Genomic DNA, 19,473 nt, shown 5'->3' on the forward strand with positions numbered 1-19,473 from the left:
ACATCTTTTCTTGTTCTATTATATTTTTCTTTCATTTCTAAAATTCCACTCCCCTGATATGCTTTGCTATAAATGCTGCACACGTAATTACTGCATTTGTACTTATTTTTTTTAAATGACGTGCGTCTTTGACCACATTTATTTGCTTGCTTTGACTGATCATTTTGGCTAAGGGTTTGAAAACCTCACACTTCCAGCACAATTCTTCCTGTCCTCGTTGTAAACGTGTGCACATAAATCAGAGTCAAGCCGTTTAGCGGTACACACAGAGGACTTATTTATTTATGATTAGTGCTGTCATGAACGTTGCAGTAAGACTCCCGCGTGGCGTATAAAATGGGCCTGGCATGCTTGTTCATATGTCGTGCAGACGGAAGCCTTGGCAAGCAGATGATGACATGATGATGGGAGAGAGGCCCAATTTGACCTAGCAAAGTGAACACGTGTGTTTTTGTCTGTGTGTGTGTGTGTGCGCCTGTCTGTGCGTGTGCGCACACAGCATCGGCGGGATCCGCCAAACCAAAACTGGAAGGGAGGAGGAGAGGGAATTTGCATTTTTTTCACGGTCCTCCGTATCTCATTTTCCTCTGATGTGTGCACTTTTTTTTGCGGGGGCGGAGGGGGTGGGGATGTGTTTAAATTTGCCGTGCCTGTTGGGCGAGCGTTCGTCATCATGGCCGCCCGTCTGATGCCATCTTCTCTGCCGCGCCGCTGCTTTAATAAAGCGTGACGGATTGGATTAAAGGCGAGGATTTTCTGCATGAATGCATTTGCGCATCTGTGTTTTATTTTTGTGTCGCCTTGTGCCATTTTCCTCTATTTTCTTTTTCCTCGACGATGGGGAAATGACTTCTCTCTTCCTCTTTACGCAAGGGACACGTTGAATGTACTCGGTGTGAAACACACCCACACCTTAAAACCAAGGTGCTGGTCATGCCGTACCGGGATCTTTGGCATAACATTACACCTTTATTCAGAACCCCGCCTAAACAACAAAACAAACGTTGAAGCTGTTGTCATCTCTTGAAATGTGACCTAGCTAATGAGTCTTGTGCAGTTTGCACCCGAGCCACTTTCCTTCTCCGCTCCTGTCCCCGCTTTGCCCGGGGGGCTGCCCTCTTCGTGACGGCGAGTTCAGACTCTGGGAAAAGGTCGGTGGTCCCGCAAGGGCGGCGCGCAGGAGATCCGCTGATCCGAGAAACGTGGCGGGAGCAAGGAAGAAGCGCTCATTGCTGCGCATCACATTTTGTCGGTTCGAGTGGTTTTGTCTGTGCAGAAAGCCTTGAAATTGTTTAACGAATTGGATGGCTTGCCGCTTTCCTAAATGTCAGCAAATATAAGTTGTGGTGAAGCGCTTTTCCATCAAATCAGGACCCAGGTTAATAGACATAGGCCTGTAAACAGTCTCTCAGATGAACGAATTTCATTTTGACATCTCCATCCCAAAGCATCTATCATGGCAGTTATATACTGAATATTCTAGAAACTAAAAAGGGAGAAACTCATGGCTCTCTTCTGGACAATTCCTCCTCCTTGTCCATCCATCACCTTTAAAAGCCACATGAAAAGTTCTCTCATTCGAGGCAGATGAAATGATAAGACCCCATGACATTGCCTCCTTCATCGCCCCCCCACTGCTCACCCTCATCTTGTCTTTACCTCCGCCATTCTCTGAGCACCATGATTGCCCAACTTCAGAGGGGCACAATTACACCAGAGTGACTTATTAGACGCGGGGATGCAGCACGAAGAGGTTGGCCCAAAGGGAGGTATGATGTCGGACCTTTGATGTAGTCTCCAAGGGGGGGCTCAAAACATTTCAGCTCCATACATACAAGGTTCAATAGCAGACAGTGGAATACACAGTATTTCCTTCCACAAAATCAAAGGCCGAGACATGGTTAGAAAGGAAAAACACGGGCAGAAGTATTATGACAGACTAAAATAAAGGACTCATATTGTGTGGGCTATTTACTTTAGTGCCTACTATTCAGAATTATTCAACAGGGGTGTGCAGTCTTCACAGCATATTTGCGATTGACTGTCTAAATTTGGCCTAGAGATTAGGCGGTATAGATTTGAGCGGTACCAACCAATTGGGTTCACGCCTGATGAGGTCATCTGCCTCAGCGTGAAAATTGGATCAATTAGCCCGTGTAAATTAAGGATTGCCTGATTTTTGTATTATATATTTTGGCAATAAAAAATATTACAAAAAAAAGGTCTCAAGCACGTTTGATGGACATTGCATCGACGTTAAACTGTCACACGACTCCCTCTGCTTTCCTTGCTGCTTGGTAGCTATCATGGGAATGCTTGGTGCTACGCTAACTTGCGCCGCACGAGCTAGCTACTACATTTCCATTGTGAAACGCCAAATGCCAAAATATCTGACCAGTGTTGTTCCACCCGCCCAAATTACTGTCCTTTTTCCACAAGGTCAAAGGCAATGCCATAGACTGAAATGCAAAATGGCAGCAATGATGTCATGAAGTCTAAAGAGGGAGTTTTTAAAAAAGATTTCTGCCACTAGATTTTATAAAACATGTGCCTTCATTCAATAAAGGTTTGGAAACACCGCTGCGACGTATAAATCTGCATTGCTATCATTCTTTTTTTTTGGGGGTGGGGTATATTTTCCCCATATGTGTCACTTTAAAGTACGTTCCACCCTGCCGTAAGAATACCATACATACCGTATATAATTAAAGCCTCAGTGATATGACAAATAAAACAAATATTTAAGCGCTGTCGGTATGTCACTTCTTTATGCAAATAAACGAGCATGAATATAGCCAAAAGAAACAACACACACATCGGCGTTTAGAGGAGATGATTTTCATTGTTATTCATGAATTAATTTATTCACTGATGGCAGGCGCCAAACGAGGTCTGGAATATGCAGATGCAGGTTTGTTTTTCCACAGGCATTTTCCGGCCCTCCGCCTTGAGCCGATAATCAAGACAGGCAGGGAGGGATGAGGAGGCTTCGAGTCCTCTTTGGTGTACTCCAGGTGTGATGGAATGGCGTCCTTGACACCAGGGCGATCATGTAGCGTCGTCCTCCCTCGCTTTTCGACAATGTGCCCAAGCACTGGCGGGGTGACTCTTTGCCTTTGTCTCACCGCTTGCCCCACAAAGAATTTGGTCCGAACATAATGCCCCCCTCCCCCACGGGTTGAGTCGGCCGCAAATGTCAACACCCACTTGTATTTACACGCCATCGGGGTTGAGCATCAACCTCTATAGATGCATTAACGTTTTAAGGCCTGATATCAGAATCAGGCCCCCCTCAATAGTAAATTAAAAATCATTGTGCATAGAGCCTAACGTATGTACATTAGAGATTTTAGAGCGATAACTATGCTATACTGGAGTTGTATAGAACATAATAGATGATGTAAATGGTGCATTGGAGAATATGACATTGGATGTAAATGGGATTCATCTCGCTCCGTCGAACATGAAATATGATGCAAATATGGTACATTTTATGTACATCTTTTTGGCACTCGAGAGCGAATTTTTTTTTTTTATGAGAATATAAATCCCAACCGCGAGGCTGCGTTCTTCGCTCATAAATAAAACCAATGCATCTGTGGTGCGACTCTAAAACACATCAGGCTTTATTGAGGCGCTTAAAGTGGGTAGCGGTGGTTAAGAAAATAAGTAGTTGGGCAAAAACGGCCGCATCACAGCACGGAGAGACACAAATAGCCAACGACTGTGAGACGTCCAAAAGGCTGTTGGCTATGAGACACGTTTGTTTTGCTCTCCATGCTTTTTTGCTGGCTCCCTGTGGTGAAGGTCGTTAGCACGCCGAAAGGAAGTGAGGAAGTCAACGACAAGTAGTTTCTTGATTTTCTAAGAGAAGTTGAGAGTTTACATTCGAAAAGACAAAGGTCACGTCTGACGTGTTATTAACCCTTTCAGGCACAGCGGTGACTCCAGTGGACAGTTTATCAGGTTATCAGGTTACAGGGTGCGTGAAAGGGTGAAGCGATATGGGTTTAAGATTGGCGGTAACATGGATTTCCTAAACCATCCATTCATGAATTTTATGATGAACCATGCTAACATTATGCAAACACATTGAATACTCAAGTCAAATACAACTAAACTGTACTTTAGCAGTGATTCTATCGCATCCCACTAGAGGGAGCCCATGTACCATGACCTCATTTTGAGACTTACTGTCTTGAACAATGAAAAGTCATGACGTTCCAAACTAAAGATGACTGCAAATTCCTCACCTTCCCCAAGATGAAATCTTCCTTAACAGAGGTCATTGTGGAGACTGTGTGGAGTTCGCATGTTCTCCCTGGGCCTCTGTGGGTTTTCTCCGGGTACTCCGGTTTCCTCCCACATTCATGCATGGCAGGCTGATTGAACACTCTAAATTGTCCCCAGGTGTGAGTGTGAGCGTGACAGCGGATGGTTGTTTGTCTTTGTGTGCCCTGCGATTGGCTGGCAACCGGTTCAGGGTGTCCCCCGCCTACTGCCCGAAGATAGCTGGGATAGGCTCCAGCAACCCCGCAACCCTTGTGAGGATAAAGCGGACCGGAAAATGGATGGATGGATGTTTTTATTTGTCTGGAAAGGAAAAGCAAATAAATATAGTCCACTAAAACAAAACATTAATACCCTAGCTGAAATACAGGAGAGACTAATGCTCTCAACCCTTGTGAGAGAGGTTGAGACTTAAATATGCTGTTTTTATTTGTATTTTTCATTCATATTCATGGATTAAATTTATCTTCATAACCTTTGATTTTTATGTTTCTTCATCATCAGCTAAACAGTGTGATGCGTTACACAATATTATGTCCCAAAATACATGCGTGGTAAGACTGGTTCAAACCTCGGAGCTTTCATCGTAGCTGACATGTTTTCTCCCTTGCATGTTCGGCAAAGCAGAGGGAGGACATGCACGACGCCCTGCGGGCGCGCGTCCGGTCCAGAGTCCTGGGCTGTGTGTCAAATTAGCGGAGCCTGTGCGCACCCGAGGCCCAATTTGTAGCGTATAATTAGCTTTTAATCAGCACCCTCGTTGGGGCAAGCGGCCAAAATTAAGCCCGGCTCTGGCTTTGCTTAAAATAAGTATTCAGAAATTGCCTTTGAAAGCCTGTGACCCGTAGCATCCAATCACACATGCACTCGCACACAAACAAACTCACGTACGAAGCACACACATTGTGATGTCACTTGTTTATTTGACCTTTCTATTCATGGGAATATGCTGACATTTTCCGTTGATGCTTACCTGTATATATCATTATTTTTGCTCTCAAGCTTGATCAAGCTTCATATATATCCATACATATTCCCCCTCCACATACACACCCGTGTAATTTTGTCGATGAGCCAGGATTGGCTAATTCACACTGGTCACCGCTGCATTTATACTCTGTGAAAATGTGCAGGCAGATGAAAGGCTTTTTTAATGGGTTTTGCTTCCGCCGGGACGTACAGCAGTAAGTATGGAGAGACTAATTTGCGCCGAATTTGTAGTTATTGACCTGTAGGGTGCATTTGCCCATACATTTTTGGGTAAATTTAACCATGATGTTCCATTGCGATCCTGTAGATGGCAGTATTTAAAAACATGATGTCACACACAGCAAGTGTTTTTTCCCCGTCATAGCTCCTCCTGATGGATCTGGTGAGCGCAATGCAAGGGGACTGCACTGTCCAAATTAAATTAAATTATAACTCACTAAAAAACGCCCCCAAGAAATACAACTGCATTTTCCGAGGTATATTTCGCTTGGCCCTTCATAAGGGAATGTATAGTGGGCCTTCAGGGACAAAAAACATGCAGTTTGCATTATCAAAGCTTTGCTGACTTTGTGAGTTGTCATGAGTACACATGTAAATTTCAGCTGTAACTTCGCAATATCACTAGAGTTAGTCATGAGTATTTAGTCCTCAGTATTCATTTGTCTGTAGCTTGGGTTTGAAGGGTCTATTGGGAATTGGGCAGACCGTGCTGCACCAGGCAAGGCATTCCGACGGACTAAGGGTATTCTTTTCCACGCCTCCAATGGACCTGACAATTTGGCGGCTAAAAGTAGACAACATTTTATGCCTGTTGAAAGCAGGTCTAAGTTGTGGCGCAAACGCATGTAACTCCACCCATGCTCACAGTTCGACTGTGCTTTGCACTGGACTTGTGCAGCGCACGAAAGTAGGGCTCATAGTGTTTGTATATAAAAGCTGTGGTGAGTTGAGTGAGTCATCATGAGTAAGTCACATTGACGTGCTCCATCAAGTTAGTCATGAGGAACAATATATCATGTCAACCGCTTGGAACTATTTCAATGTATTCCATTGAGTGCCCGATAAAAAGTTAATGTTTTTGTTACTTCTAATAGTGGACGGAATGTGTCAAGCAAGACAAATATGTCAAAAAGAAAATGAACACTGGCTGTTTGACACCTCTTTAGACCTCCTGATCTCCACAGCCTGATCATGCACCATTTGGGCATCCGCGATGTTAATTGTGAATATATTTGTACATGTCATTATAAGCAGAGTTTGCTGGAAGGATTGCTTGTTTGAACCGTCATGATGTGTGTTTAGTGTGTCTGGACACTATTATTTTGGAGCATTCCTGAGGTCAGTCTCCTCACTCTCGCTGCAGCGTGTTAGTTCTCCCTGTACACACTGTGACTGCGCTCCATGAAGCAGAATGGGATTTGAATAGTGGGAAACAAATGAGTGTGAAGAGTCATCTTTTGGCTCTCATGACCTCCTCGCGGGGTAGGGGTTAGGGATGGGGGGGGGCTACGGTGCCGCTTATTGTTCTGTCAACACATCTGCTGGGCCTGATAACAGGATTAGAGCGTCCCCCCTATAGGCCCGCCGGGATTAACCAGCAAAGGGCCTTTTTTTTCTTCGTACATAAGAGACTCTGTTTGTATGTGGATGTAATTTGAACTCCAAGTCAATCCCTTCTCGCCCCGTCAATACGCGCATAAGCTTAATTTCTTTCGCCGCTCTATTTTTTTTCCAATTATAAACTGTCACTCTCTTCCGCAGACAATGTAGCCATTGCAAGGACAGACATTTGTAATAGCAGCGCGCTCTCTGAAGTACGTGAGTAAATCAAGCACCATTATCCCCGACCAATAGATTGGAGGTCAAGTCAAGGTCCGGCAGGGTGTGTGTGTGCGCGTATATCTGTTTGTGCGTTTGTGTGTGTGTGTGTTGCTCATGAATATTCCATATTTGTCCTAATCCTTTCCACCCCACCCTGGAATTCTCCTAGGGGGAAAGGGTAATTCTCTCATCGGTTAGGGAAGTTTCTCTTTAAATATTTTATATTTTCATTTTTTAAAAAAATGTCATGGTCATTGGACAAGTGACGTAGAAATGGCAAGAATGCTGACAAAAATGGCTTCTGCCTTTTGCATTCTCATTCATCTGTCACTTGGCAGTTGACCGTTCTTGATCAATCAACAGATGAGAGAGCTTTTAGCTGCGCTCCTTACGTCAGGGGTAGGGAACACTCTGGCTCCTCGAGAGACACATGCTGCCTGTTTTAGATCTTTCTAGACTTGAACTTACCTAATTCAAATGATCAGCTCATCAGCAAGCTCCGTGAAACTGTGTCAAAGATCAGAAATGTAGGAAATGCATCCTTTTCCAATCAAGCAAAGGGAAAACGATTCACTCAATCCATGATGGGCTTGAGTTGTGATGGGCTCGGTGATGGCTGACTCGGACCGAAAAGATCTTAAATATGTCCTGTCCGTCCGTGATAGAGCTTGCGAGGACCGTGCTGATCAGATTGAGAAGTTCATTCGTCCAAAAAAAAATCAACCCAAGAGAAAGCAGTGGCTCCTCTCATGCTGACAGAAGTCTCCGCTCTGTCTATTGTGTCGCCGCTGCATTGACTCCCTGTCACTGCTGCTATTCATTATTCCATCTCTTGTGTCTGTCAGCCGCGTGCCGCCGTTAGCTCGCTTCTGTCAAGCCGTTTGTCAGTGCTTGTCTTCACGGCACCCTCCTCTTCTTTTTAACTAGGTTATTCCATCCATCAAATTTTGACCATGTTCCGTTCCAATTTGGGTCTTGGTGTGCCTTCTTCCAGTCCTGTCACAGCCATTTGTCAATGGACTTCGGTCTAAGCAGCACCACCCTTTGCTTCTACAAACCCAATTCCAATGAAGTTCGGCCAAACCAACATTGAATGCCCGTGACCTTTGATCCCTCAGGCGGCACTTGATTAAAAACCGATATCAAGGTGTAAAGTAAACTAGCTCGGGAACACTTCAGAAAAGCACTACGAGTAAATATAGTTTAGCGCTACATCCGTTAAGTGCAACTTAATACTCTACTTAGCAAAGCAAAAGCCACTTGTTACAACACCCAGAGCACTGGTTCTCTCCGATCGTTTTCGAAACTTAGAGCATTGTTGAAATGTGCCATTTGGCTATCCAGAGTGCACCAACAGACAGTACAGATGGGAACCATTCAAGCAAGAGCTGCTGATTGGTTTAGAACATCGGCTGAGTTCTGAAATTAACTCTAGGGTAGCGCGTTCTGCCTCTCCGTGTGCTTAAGAATAGTGCACGGGCATCAGAATGAATTTCTGAATGCGCCTCATATCAAGAGACCTCACTGTTTGTAACCCCACCCTACTACTGAGGTTGTTACCCCGATGGACGGGACTCGAAAAAGAATGCGCTTGTTACATAAATGTGGTGCGACAACATCAAAGCCTCCTGACTCATGTTTGTGCCGAAGCGACACCGTTACGCATGCAAAACGCCACACACACAAATGATGTCTTCGTGTACATTTGTGCGTTTGTTTATTTGTGCATGTGTTTGCTCACGCTGGCACATTTAGCTCGCTTGGCTAGACTCCTCCGAGTCAGAGTCCAGGCTGTCGCTGCTCGTCAATGTTCAAGCCGAGCCGATGCCCTCATGCGCCCCGACAGGCAGGCGGCCTGCGGGAAGGGACGAGATGCGGGAACACCCCTACAGCGCGCATGTAATAGGAATTTAAAAAATATATAATAATTTGAAATACGTAGGATAATAAAACATGCATGTTCAATCATACGCAGCTATGACATTTGCGGTCCTTCATATTATGCTTCTTTCATGACCTTTTGAGATGAATTTGCTATCCATGCTGGGTTTGGTGTCTGGCAGAGGATGCGACGTGGCCTAGTTTTCCAGCTGGCACATCTTTCAAGACCCAAACCTTATCGCGTTTGACGTCCGCTGACTGCCTTTCGCAGATGTTCCAGGGCCTAATGTGAGGCCCCCTAATTTTTCCAGCGTAGAACCATATTTCTGTGTTTCCATTGGACCATCCACACCTGCTCATACCTTTATTTTCCCTCCAGTCTATTCCATGGGGGAGGTAAGGATTGGCGTACTCGTACCGAAATCCAAGACACATGGGTCCCACAGGTAAAATAGATACACGGTGAGGCCCTGAGATACGAGTTTAATTTGTTCTGTGACTAGGTGCATAGCTCAAAACTCCCGTATCTCAAATTGTCTTTTCCTATCGATATCAGTGGGAATGCCATGAACCCAGTCTTTTCTAAATAAAGTTTAGGGGCAGTCTGGAGCTCTGTAAGTTATACTGTTCATTGAGACGTCTCAACTCCTCTCTGCCTTGGAATAAAATTCCATTTTAGCTTGAAGAACAAACAAAAAAAGTTTCATCTATGGCTCTCCTCACCAGTCATGACTCCGCCTACACATCCTCCTCATCCACTCGTGAACCCCAGTTGACAAAACTCATTGATGAATTATTGATGTGAGGGAACCCAGCAGCGCTCTCCCTTCCCCTGTTTGTCCTCCTGCAAAGTCATGAATGGCGGTGATGCTGAATCTTTTTCACTTTTCCACTTCCTGTCCCCAATGCCTTTGCACATATACTGTATGAATGGACACTTGTAACGCAAAATGTGGAGGTGCGGATGTGACTAATACCGAGCGTATATTTCCATTCATAGAAGAATCTTCCAGGTTTATATTTGGAACAGTTGGCTGCACTCGCCCACTACATTGGGGTTCTTATGTAAACAGGGCAAGTCTCTCTGCATCAGCACATTATGTCGGAGAAGCCAGCCCGCCTGCCAGCCCATGAATCATTTCACTTATTTACTTGGATGCCATCTTGTCCAACGCTATAATACATTATCAACTAAAAAAAAAACAACTATCACACTCGAAATGACTTTATTAGCAACTTAACACTGTGTAATTCATTCGAGGTGCTAAGATGCAAACGGATACCCTTTATTTTATTCCATAGCCTTACGTCGTAAGGTAGATGGCTAATACATACGCCTTATGTACTAGCATTGCATCTCTGGACATAAATAAATCGTATGCCCAAGTACCGAATACCCCAAGAAACAAATTACAACCATTGGAAAGAAAATGTCCTTGACATTAATGCTTAAATATGGCAACATGTAAACAGAAAGAAAATGCTGCTTAACATTTCAAGCTCAAAGGAAAGGAAAGAAGATCTTCCCTTCAGTATGGGACAGAGACCTTCACTCCTCATTAATATACATCACAGATGCCCAATCTTCTCAGCCTTTGAGTACATAAACATCCCTTGGCTACTATATGCTCCGAAACATGGTACATATCGATTTGACACACAAGAACGTGTCAGTAATGAAAGGCAAACATAGTGTGAGTGTTGCATTCAGGTGCCATCTGTCTCCCATTAGCGTCTGTCACTCTTTTGTTGACTTTGGCCTGCGCTCAGTGCTCACGCGAGCCACTGTAAGTCTTCCTGTCACTCAGTTAAGTTTCGTCACTTAGCTCGAGCTGTTACGCACTGACATTGTAATGCTTTTCAATCTAGTTGTTTTTTTTCGGTTGATAGTTCGCATTTCGAAGAGGAAATTATGAATTTTTACTCACTTTTTACCTGGTCGGGTGTAGCAGACGTATACGTGATGAGGACGTCAGTGTTTGCATGCGAGAGCCCTTTACCAGCGTGGCAGTAATCTCCCGAAACTAAGAAACTTGTTGAACACTACTTATCCAGACGAGACTGTAGTGTGACAGCTTGACCTTCTCTACCCACCATGGTTACTCAGCTCTTGGCAACCCAAACCGGCTGAATCCTCTCACTGTGAACAACCAAAGACGCCCTTTATTTGCTCTGCCGAGGTGTTGTTTCTTATAGCCATGACTGGCGGACGCTGGGATGATTGGATTTTCTTTGTACTTCAGTTGTGATTCACCTCAGTGGCTGCAGCAACATAATGGATGTCAACGCTTCGGTGCTTTTTATTGAGCCAAAAAGGGAGGGGTGGGAGGGGGGGGGGGTGGAATACAGTGCAGCTCGAAGGAAGATGAGAGAGGCTTGTGGGGGTATCAAACAGGGTGAAAGCCGCATCAGAAAGCATCATTAATCTCGCTTTCTAACCTTAAATTACCATCTTATAAACATAATACACACCGATAATGTTCTAACCTTTGTTCACATGTGGTGAGCATATCAGAGAAAAAAAGCTAACCAGTTTGCGGCTAGTCTCAAACTGGCACTAACAAACTCAATGAGTTTGTTTCTTGTTATCATTTTACAATCCAAATGACCTTGTCAGTAAATGTGGCATTTCCTTCCAATTATATCTCTCAATTAAAAAAATTCAATTCGGTTGGTTTTAATACTGTCCCATCGTTTAAATCAAAACAGATTTTTCTATTTTTTAGATTTTCGATTTAAATCATTACACCAGTAATAGTCACTCGGCATTCTTTCTTGTCAAGCATTACAGTTGGACAATGAAATGTACCACAGCCGTCAATGAAGAACGTTCGCAGACAAAAAACAAATAAACCAAAAAATGAAGTGCCTTGGGAGCAGGCTAGTGTGAGAGGCTAATTTGATGTCAATTGTCAATATCTTCACTCAGTAGTACTGGTGAAAATCAGATAGATTGGAATGCATGAAAGCAGTTCACGAAATGAAAGTCCTTGGCAGGAAACTTAGAAGAAGTTGCATTATCGTGACAAAAGCTCTTCGACGCCAAAGGACTACAATTTATCCTTTGACGTTGTCGTGAAAATGAGGCCTGCTGAGGTGCGGGACATAATGATCGAGCAACAATCACAACTGCTGGATACGATGTTGATAGGTGACAAATCCAGATTGTTATTCCTGGATGTTACGAACGCCGCAGACACATTCTTGCCACGGCCGACGGAAAAGGGAAGGGAAAAAAAACGAGATACTAGACGAAGAGTGAGATGGATGTACGGCGCACACTTGGAGTAGACAAAGCTGGTGCGAAGCGGAAGCCAATACATGGAGAGGAGGCAAGGGAGACGTTTAACGCTGTAATTAAGTTCCTGATAGCACCCTTGCTGCCCTGGCGTGTCTCCAGGACAGCTCAGCATTGCACCAAAGCTCTTCAACAATACAACACAACCCTCACAAACACGCACATGCATTCCCGCACAACATTCATGCCCGCATCAGAACAAACAAAAAACAAGCGCGTCATATAGTGATGCATCGTAAAAGAGGAGCATGCTGAAAAAGGCAAGCGGTTACAGCGGCGAAAGAGAGAAATTGTCGCTTGCATTTGCTCTACCTGCAGACGCCGGCGCGCGCACACACACACACACACACACATGCACACATGCTCCCTTCATGTCGACAAAGGCCGAACGCGGAACTGATTCTCCCATATTCTTTGATTGTCCCTCTTTTTGCCTTTTTGCTGTTGAAATTTTCAAGGATTCTGAATCCGGCGTGACATCACAGACAGACAGAACACAACACGTCTTTATTTATATGGCGCTTTCCCAAAACGGCTGTAGCCGTAACAAAGCGCAGGACATTTAACATAAAATAACAAACGCACCATCCCAGCGCCACAACATCGTGTGGCTTTGACAATGATGTGAAATTGTAGCATGCAATCGTAGGATATCATAGAATGATGCCATAGCCGGAGAGGTGTCGCTTTGCTACATGATGTGGCAGAGCGAAATGTCAGTATGACTTCATTGCGTGACGTTGTAGCATCACGCAGCAGTTTGGCATCATAGTGGCATTACACTGTGAGACCACATCTTATTTTGTGTTAAAAATAAAGATATTTCAGAACATTGGAACGTTTCTTGTGAAAAACCCGACGCGGCCCGGCATCACCCTGACGCCGCCTCCAATCGTGAGATTTGAGACCCCTGCTGTCTATCATAGTCCAAATGTTGTAGCGTTACATTGAAGCGTATATCGTAGTGTTACATCATAACCTTACATTGCGGCATTAGATTATAGCTCGACATCATAGCATTGCAACGTGGCATTGCGTCATAATTTTAAATCGTAGCGTTAACTTGGAAATTAGTGGAAATGGTGGGGGGGGGGGGGGGGGGATAACCGGTAGAAATCAGGCTAAACTCTCATGTAGAGACATAAAATTGTCATCACTCATCAGTAGTGGTGTCCAGGTCGCGAGAGGGTGAGCGAGGGAGAAAGAGAGAGAGTGAGGGGAGTCAGAGAGAGAGCGCGAGAGAGGTCTGAGCTGCTCCGCTGCCTTCCTCTCCTCCGCCTCATTCATTCCTCGGCTCTGTCAAGCCAAGACAAGTAGCGAGCGACAGCGGGAGGGATTTTAACTGAGGATACGCCGCAGAATTCCCGGGGATTGGACGCCGGCAGGAGTGGTGGTGGGGGGGAGCAGTTCTCGCGGCACGGATACATCAAAACCTGGGAGGGGACACCCCGACGCTAGCCAGGAACGCGTCTGTAAACACCTGTGCTCCCCGGGGAGGCGGTGAAGTACATGCGAGTGACACACAGACACGCCGCCACCGCCATGCTCATCGGTGAGTCCTCCGCTCTGAATTATTGAACATGTAAACACATAAAAAAGTGCCTTGAATTTCTCCTCTTCGAGAAACATTTTTGTGACGTTTTCATTGCATTGTTTAAAAGCATGCCCAGCATCTCTGGAGCTACAGAAGCAACTTTAACCCTCCATTCAGTTCGGAAATAAAATCAAAAGTATGTCAAATATTTGATATAAATCCTGTCATATTCCATTATAAATTGGAAATAAAACTCACTTGCCAGGAGAAATTACCATTCACTAAATATCACTGATCACGGAAGGGGGTGGGGGGGATCACAATATTAAATGGAATGCGCATTACATTAATTACCTAAATTTTTATCTTGATGTGAAACAAAGCTGATCATATTCCACTAAACAATAATTAATAAAACTCACTTGCTATTAAAATTATGACTTAACATTTGACCCTGTTTTTTTTTTTCAAATTGTATGATTCTTTTCATATGGAACGTGCAATCAACTGATAAATTAAAAATCGACTCTTCTTTCAATATTTTTAAGGTTTTGTTGAGCATATGTGCTTTCAACAAATATTGTGCTGAAAAATACAAAATAATGTTTTCATGAATTTGTCATTGAATCACACGGATGATTGTATGTTGTGAATGTGTTAAATTGTCATATTTAAAACGATATACAAATATATGAAAATATGAAAAATCAACTACATTATTTCATTCATGAGTCTGACAATCGCAACCTCTGTTAGATTTGGAATAGTATCTTTTATTTCCCTTTTATTGACACAAGGTGACCTCTGAGACAAAAAAAGGTGAACATTTGTCACTCGGGCCTTTTCTTCTTCATCTTCTCTCGCCACAGAAACAAAATTCGTGCTTTTTTTTTTCCCCCGCCCACAGAAGATTAGTTTCGTTTTGCCCGTCTGAACATGACGAATTTCTTCAAAAAGCGGCTGTCGATTTTCAGTGCATTGCCTGGGTCTGCGACGCTTGAAAATGGACGCCACCACAACAGTCGCGAGCAGTCCAACAAGAGCAGTTGATTTTGTGGCGTTATGCAAACACCGAATATATAGGGGTTTGGAATTGGGGGGATGGGGGGGGGGTCAATGGAATGCCCCCCGCCTTGCCGCCCCTCCAGGCGGGCATCAGACTTGACGGGCTGTGGGAGGGCTGATTACAGGCCTGTCCCTCGGGGAGTGGGTGCCATTTTCCATCTTCTTGTTGATCGGGGAGGGTAATCTGCACTAAACGGGTCCCGAGCTCAAACGGAGGTAATTACTTGGGGGTGGGTGGTTAATGGTGAGGGGGGAGTGGGGCGGGGGGGGGGGGGGTAAAAGTTAAACGAAGGCCTATGAGAGAGCTTAGCGCCAAATGAGCTGATTTACGGCATAAGCTGATGTATTCCTTAATTCACTTTTTTCATCTTTTTTCAAGATTAACACGTCTAGACACAGATTTAAACCCGGAAAAAAACGTTACAACCTGTAAAATGACCACCATGCAATTCAAGTGGTTGCCGCTATGCGCGGGATGTCGCCCACAACTCACGTCCAGACATTTGCTAGGCCACGCCTCTTAAAGGCACATGCCCAAACAAAGGAGAATATACATATATGTGTGTGTGTGTGTGTGTGTGTGTGTGTGTGTGTATATATATATATATATATATATATATATATATATATATATATATATATATATATATATATATATAGTGGACAATTGTAGGGGTCAGCTCTGGTTAGAGAAAAAACCCTTAAATGTCTACTCTCAACCTAGAACCCCTCACCCACCCTTGGAAGTATGAAACACATTCGTCAAGGTGTTTATATTTAATAAAAAGGTGCCTTTTCATGTCACCATTTTCCCCTTCCGCTGCTTTAAATAGGGGTGAGATGGAACAAATGGGGGTTAGGTTCATCAAAAAGCAACAATGCTTCTTTCCGCTGCCTTTCGACTTGTGTCAACGCTTGTTTTTCGCTTGTTTATGAAGATCGGCTGTGAAGGGAACAACCGTGTGAGTGTGGTGTGTTCCATCTTGACATTGCATTACACCTGGCATTATCCCACTTTGTGTGTGTGTTCTTGTCATTCGGCCTTCTGTGGCACCTCCCACTTTTAGTGTGTTTGGTTTCTTTTCTTCCAACCCATGGCATCCACTTTTACAGAGAGTGGATGTTCTTGTCTTTCTATCTTCATGTGTGACACCCCACTTCTACTGTGTATGTGTGCATTCTTGTATTTTTGTGTGTGTGTGTGTGTGTGCGCGCACGCCCATGAATACCCTCTACAATATCTTTATGTGGCACAATCCTTGACAACACACTTTTTTAACCACGGTGTCATTTTTCTTTGCGGGGACATTTTGGCTGGAAATGTGACTGTGTATGCGTGCGCATGCCTGTGTGTATTTTTAAGTATGTATGCGTGTATGCATAGCAACAAAAAAAAAACGCACACACAAAAACACACAATCAGACGCGATGCTGGTTGATGGATGAACCTACCGAGCCTCGGCGTTCATCGTCGTAGAGCCTGAGGCGTGAAGGTGGCTGCTCTCACACACGCGCGCACACACAAACGCACACAGGCAGAGTTTTATTAGCTCGACAAAACAGCTCTGCAGTCAAACTGTGTTAGCTTTCTTTGGTGTGCGTCATCCCCGCGTTTGCAGCATCTATCAAAAACTAAAAAATGCAGCATCATGAGCATTAGAAAGAAGCATGGCATATTTGTTGTCGCCCCAACTGAAGTGTTGTACACTGAACATGTTATTCTCTTATGTCTTATGTTTTGGTGTAGATTTTTGAATGCTGCGTGTGCTGTTATTCTCACACATTTCTGTGTTGTACGGTGGTTTGAGGCGTCCCTGTGAAAACAAAAGCGGTGCAGGTGACGGCAGGTTTTTTTTTTTCCTTAGAAACTCATCAACAGCCTCTGATGTTTGGTGCTTTCACTTTCGCTTTTGCGGGAGACGTCGCTCGCTTTGCGACGCGTTCTCACACCTCATACCCTTTCATGTGGCTCCTCGTTGGTAATTAGCAAGTCTTGACATATCCAACCGAGTGGTAGCGCCGAGCTATAAAATGGCGGATCATTTGTTGTCAGTTTAGATGACACCTTGCACAGTAATGAATGGGCATTAACTTGGAGTTTTTAATTTCAATTACGTATTTATAAATATGATGATTAAAAAAATGGAATGAATCATGAAATAATTTTACTGTATAAACATGTTCAATATTATTTTTGTGTTACTTATATTTTAATTCCAAATGGTGATACATTTAAAAAAATCTGAATGTTGAATCAAAATAATTTTGGAACATCTGTATTGTTTGTTTTTAAATTGAATTTCTATGGAACTAAATTACTTTTTGTTTAAATTTCAAATGTAATTATACATCAAAATGATAATTCTTCCAATGTACAATTGACCATTGAAAACAGTACTTAAAATGTAATGTTGATGTTTAGTGACAAAGTAATAACATTCAAATAAAAAAAGCAAAACAAAAAAAGTGAGGTGTGGTTAATTTGTGTGGATGCAGAGGATCAATTAAAAAAAAAAAAAGATCTTAACATTTGGTGATTTGAACCGTTACAATATTTATCCAGTCACGAGTTATTCCCATTCACTCCTGTAAATATCTTCCTATTCATTGGCATTTTATTACGCCACCTACTGTCAGCAGGAAATAAGGAAGTGATTCTAGTTGCCTTTTATTACTTTTAATGTCCCTGACTTGCAGTGCACTCATGTCAACACTCTCTATTAATATCTTTGCATGCATCCTTCATACGTGACCCTTGGCGGCGCCAGGGGCTCCCCTCCGCCGGGCAGCTCCCCCTTGTTTGGTGAGAAAATGGCGTCTGTGAGTGACAGTTGTAGTCATTGGTCTGAAGTGACGTCCCTCCTTTGATTGGGCATTGTGCTGCTGAAGTGACGGCTTACGGATGCCGCGAGCTGTACGCACGTATGTGCGAGGCCCGGTGGGGGGGCTCTGACAACATGAGTAATGGTCCCACGTTCTACCCCTCCATCACACACAAGTGGACGCACACACAGACACAGGCGCACACATGCACATGAACACACAGAGTCACTTATTCTCTGGTGCTAAGGCTAAAGACACAGTCCTTGAAAGCAAAGCAATGGCAACATATCAAGTTTCCTGATGCTCTTGAACACATCGTGGGTGCGGTTGTGGGTGTGGGTGTGCACACACGCTTTCCCCTATCGGTGTCCTTGAGCATCGAGTGGCCAATGATTCCCAGGCTCAAAGCTCCGACCTTGACATCAACAAACGAGAGAGACTTAAAGGAAAGCAACCGCATGTATATGAAGAGACTAAGGAAGCAAGTGAAAAATAAACGAGGTGAACTTCAACTGTCCCATCCCTCTTCTGAATCTGTACCTTTCACACAGCACGGCTATCGTTCAGTCAGTGCTCGGCACAGCGGCTCCGGTCTGAAGGCTTAGCATAGCTTGCGTCTACAGCAGACTTATCTTTCGTAAAGCTTCCTCTTTTATCAGAGCGAGCGCCTTCATTCCGCTACGCAGAAGCTGATAAGGTTGTCTTTTTAGCCACGGCTGCACATCCCTTCCCCACTCGCTACCGCCGTTCCGCCGCCGCCCGTTTATGGGAGAATAGCATCTGATTCCCGGGTTGCAAATTTCTCGTATTGATGACTTAAGATGACGGGAGATGACAGAAGTGTCGTAGGTACCGTTAATAGGGAGCAATCAAGCGGGGCGAGCTAGTTACGGAGTAGGGGATGTGTCATTGGTGGTAGAATTTGAATCTTTAGCTGGCAACCAGTTCAGGGTGCCCCCCGCCTACTGCCCGAAGACAGACCCTAAATCGAGAGAGAGCGACATAAAAGCCTGCCAGCCAGCTGAATTTATTATTTTTTTAAAATGACAAAAGACCTTTGCTGCCGTGTAGTGTACTATTGAGTGGTGGTTGCTGAATGTGTATCTCCCATGGCGCTTGGCGGCATACGCGCGCGTCAGGCGATAACCTTGGCGTCACGCCGTGACGCTCTGATCCTGAAGCTTTTCCATCCGCGTCATTTTCTGGACCAAGTCAATTTGTCATCTTAAATGTACATTTCCCCTCCTCTTCCGCCTCCACTTGCTCTCAGGGGAGGTGTGAATTAGATTAGTAAGGCTGTGAGAGGCCTTAAAATACTCAACGACATTCTGCGGTTCGCCCCTGACGTTCGCAAGCAGGCTGGGAAGGATGATTTCGCAGCTCCGTAGACTTTTTTTTTACATCTGATTGCCTTCCTTTATTGACACACTGCTTATTATTGAGCGACTCAAAGCCCTTTAAAACCTAGCCATTGTTTAAAACCTAGTTCCAGGTTGGAAACACTGATTTGAAACCGATATCCTGTCTTGATACTCGAATTGAAGACCCGAATCCTGCCATGAAATTTGAAATTTTAAAATGGTCTCAAAACCCAGAATTAAACCCTACCCCCTAGAATAAAAACACAGCCTAGCCATCAAACCCTAAACCTAATTTGAAATCCTAACCCTGACCGTAATTTGTAAACCTAATCCTGTCTTCAGTGTTTTGAGTCCATTTCCCTAGATTGAACTTTAGCTTGAATACGTTAAATACAAAGTGCTTTTAAGTC

At 44.1% G+C, this 19,473-nt stretch overlaps 1 protein-coding gene across 2 annotated transcripts in view; it reads left to right on the plus strand.

The window, feature by feature from the left end:
- znf385c (zinc finger protein 385C) overlaps positions 1 to 19,473 on the plus strand; it is a 62,524-nt gene that overhangs the window by 20,179 nt on the left and 22,872 nt on the right. The window contains exon 1 of one of the 2 annotated variants that reach the window (XM_052048381.1): positions 13,507 to 13,832. The exons of the other annotated variant lie outside the window; for it this stretch is intronic. Coding sequence (XP_051904341.1) covers positions 13,790 to 13,832 — 43 coding nt within the window. The 5' untranslated portion in view covers positions 13,507 to 13,789. Of the gene's footprint in view, positions 1 to 13,506; positions 13,833 to 19,473 lie in introns of those variants that run through there. 2 annotated transcript variants of the gene reach the window in all.

Source organism: Hippocampus zosterae, chromosome 17 (assembly GCF_025434085.1).
Source record: "Hippocampus zosterae strain Florida chromosome 17, ASM2543408v3, whole genome shotgun sequence".
Classification (NCBI taxonomy): domain Eukaryota; kingdom Metazoa; phylum Chordata; class Actinopteri; order Syngnathiformes; family Syngnathidae; genus Hippocampus; species Hippocampus zosterae.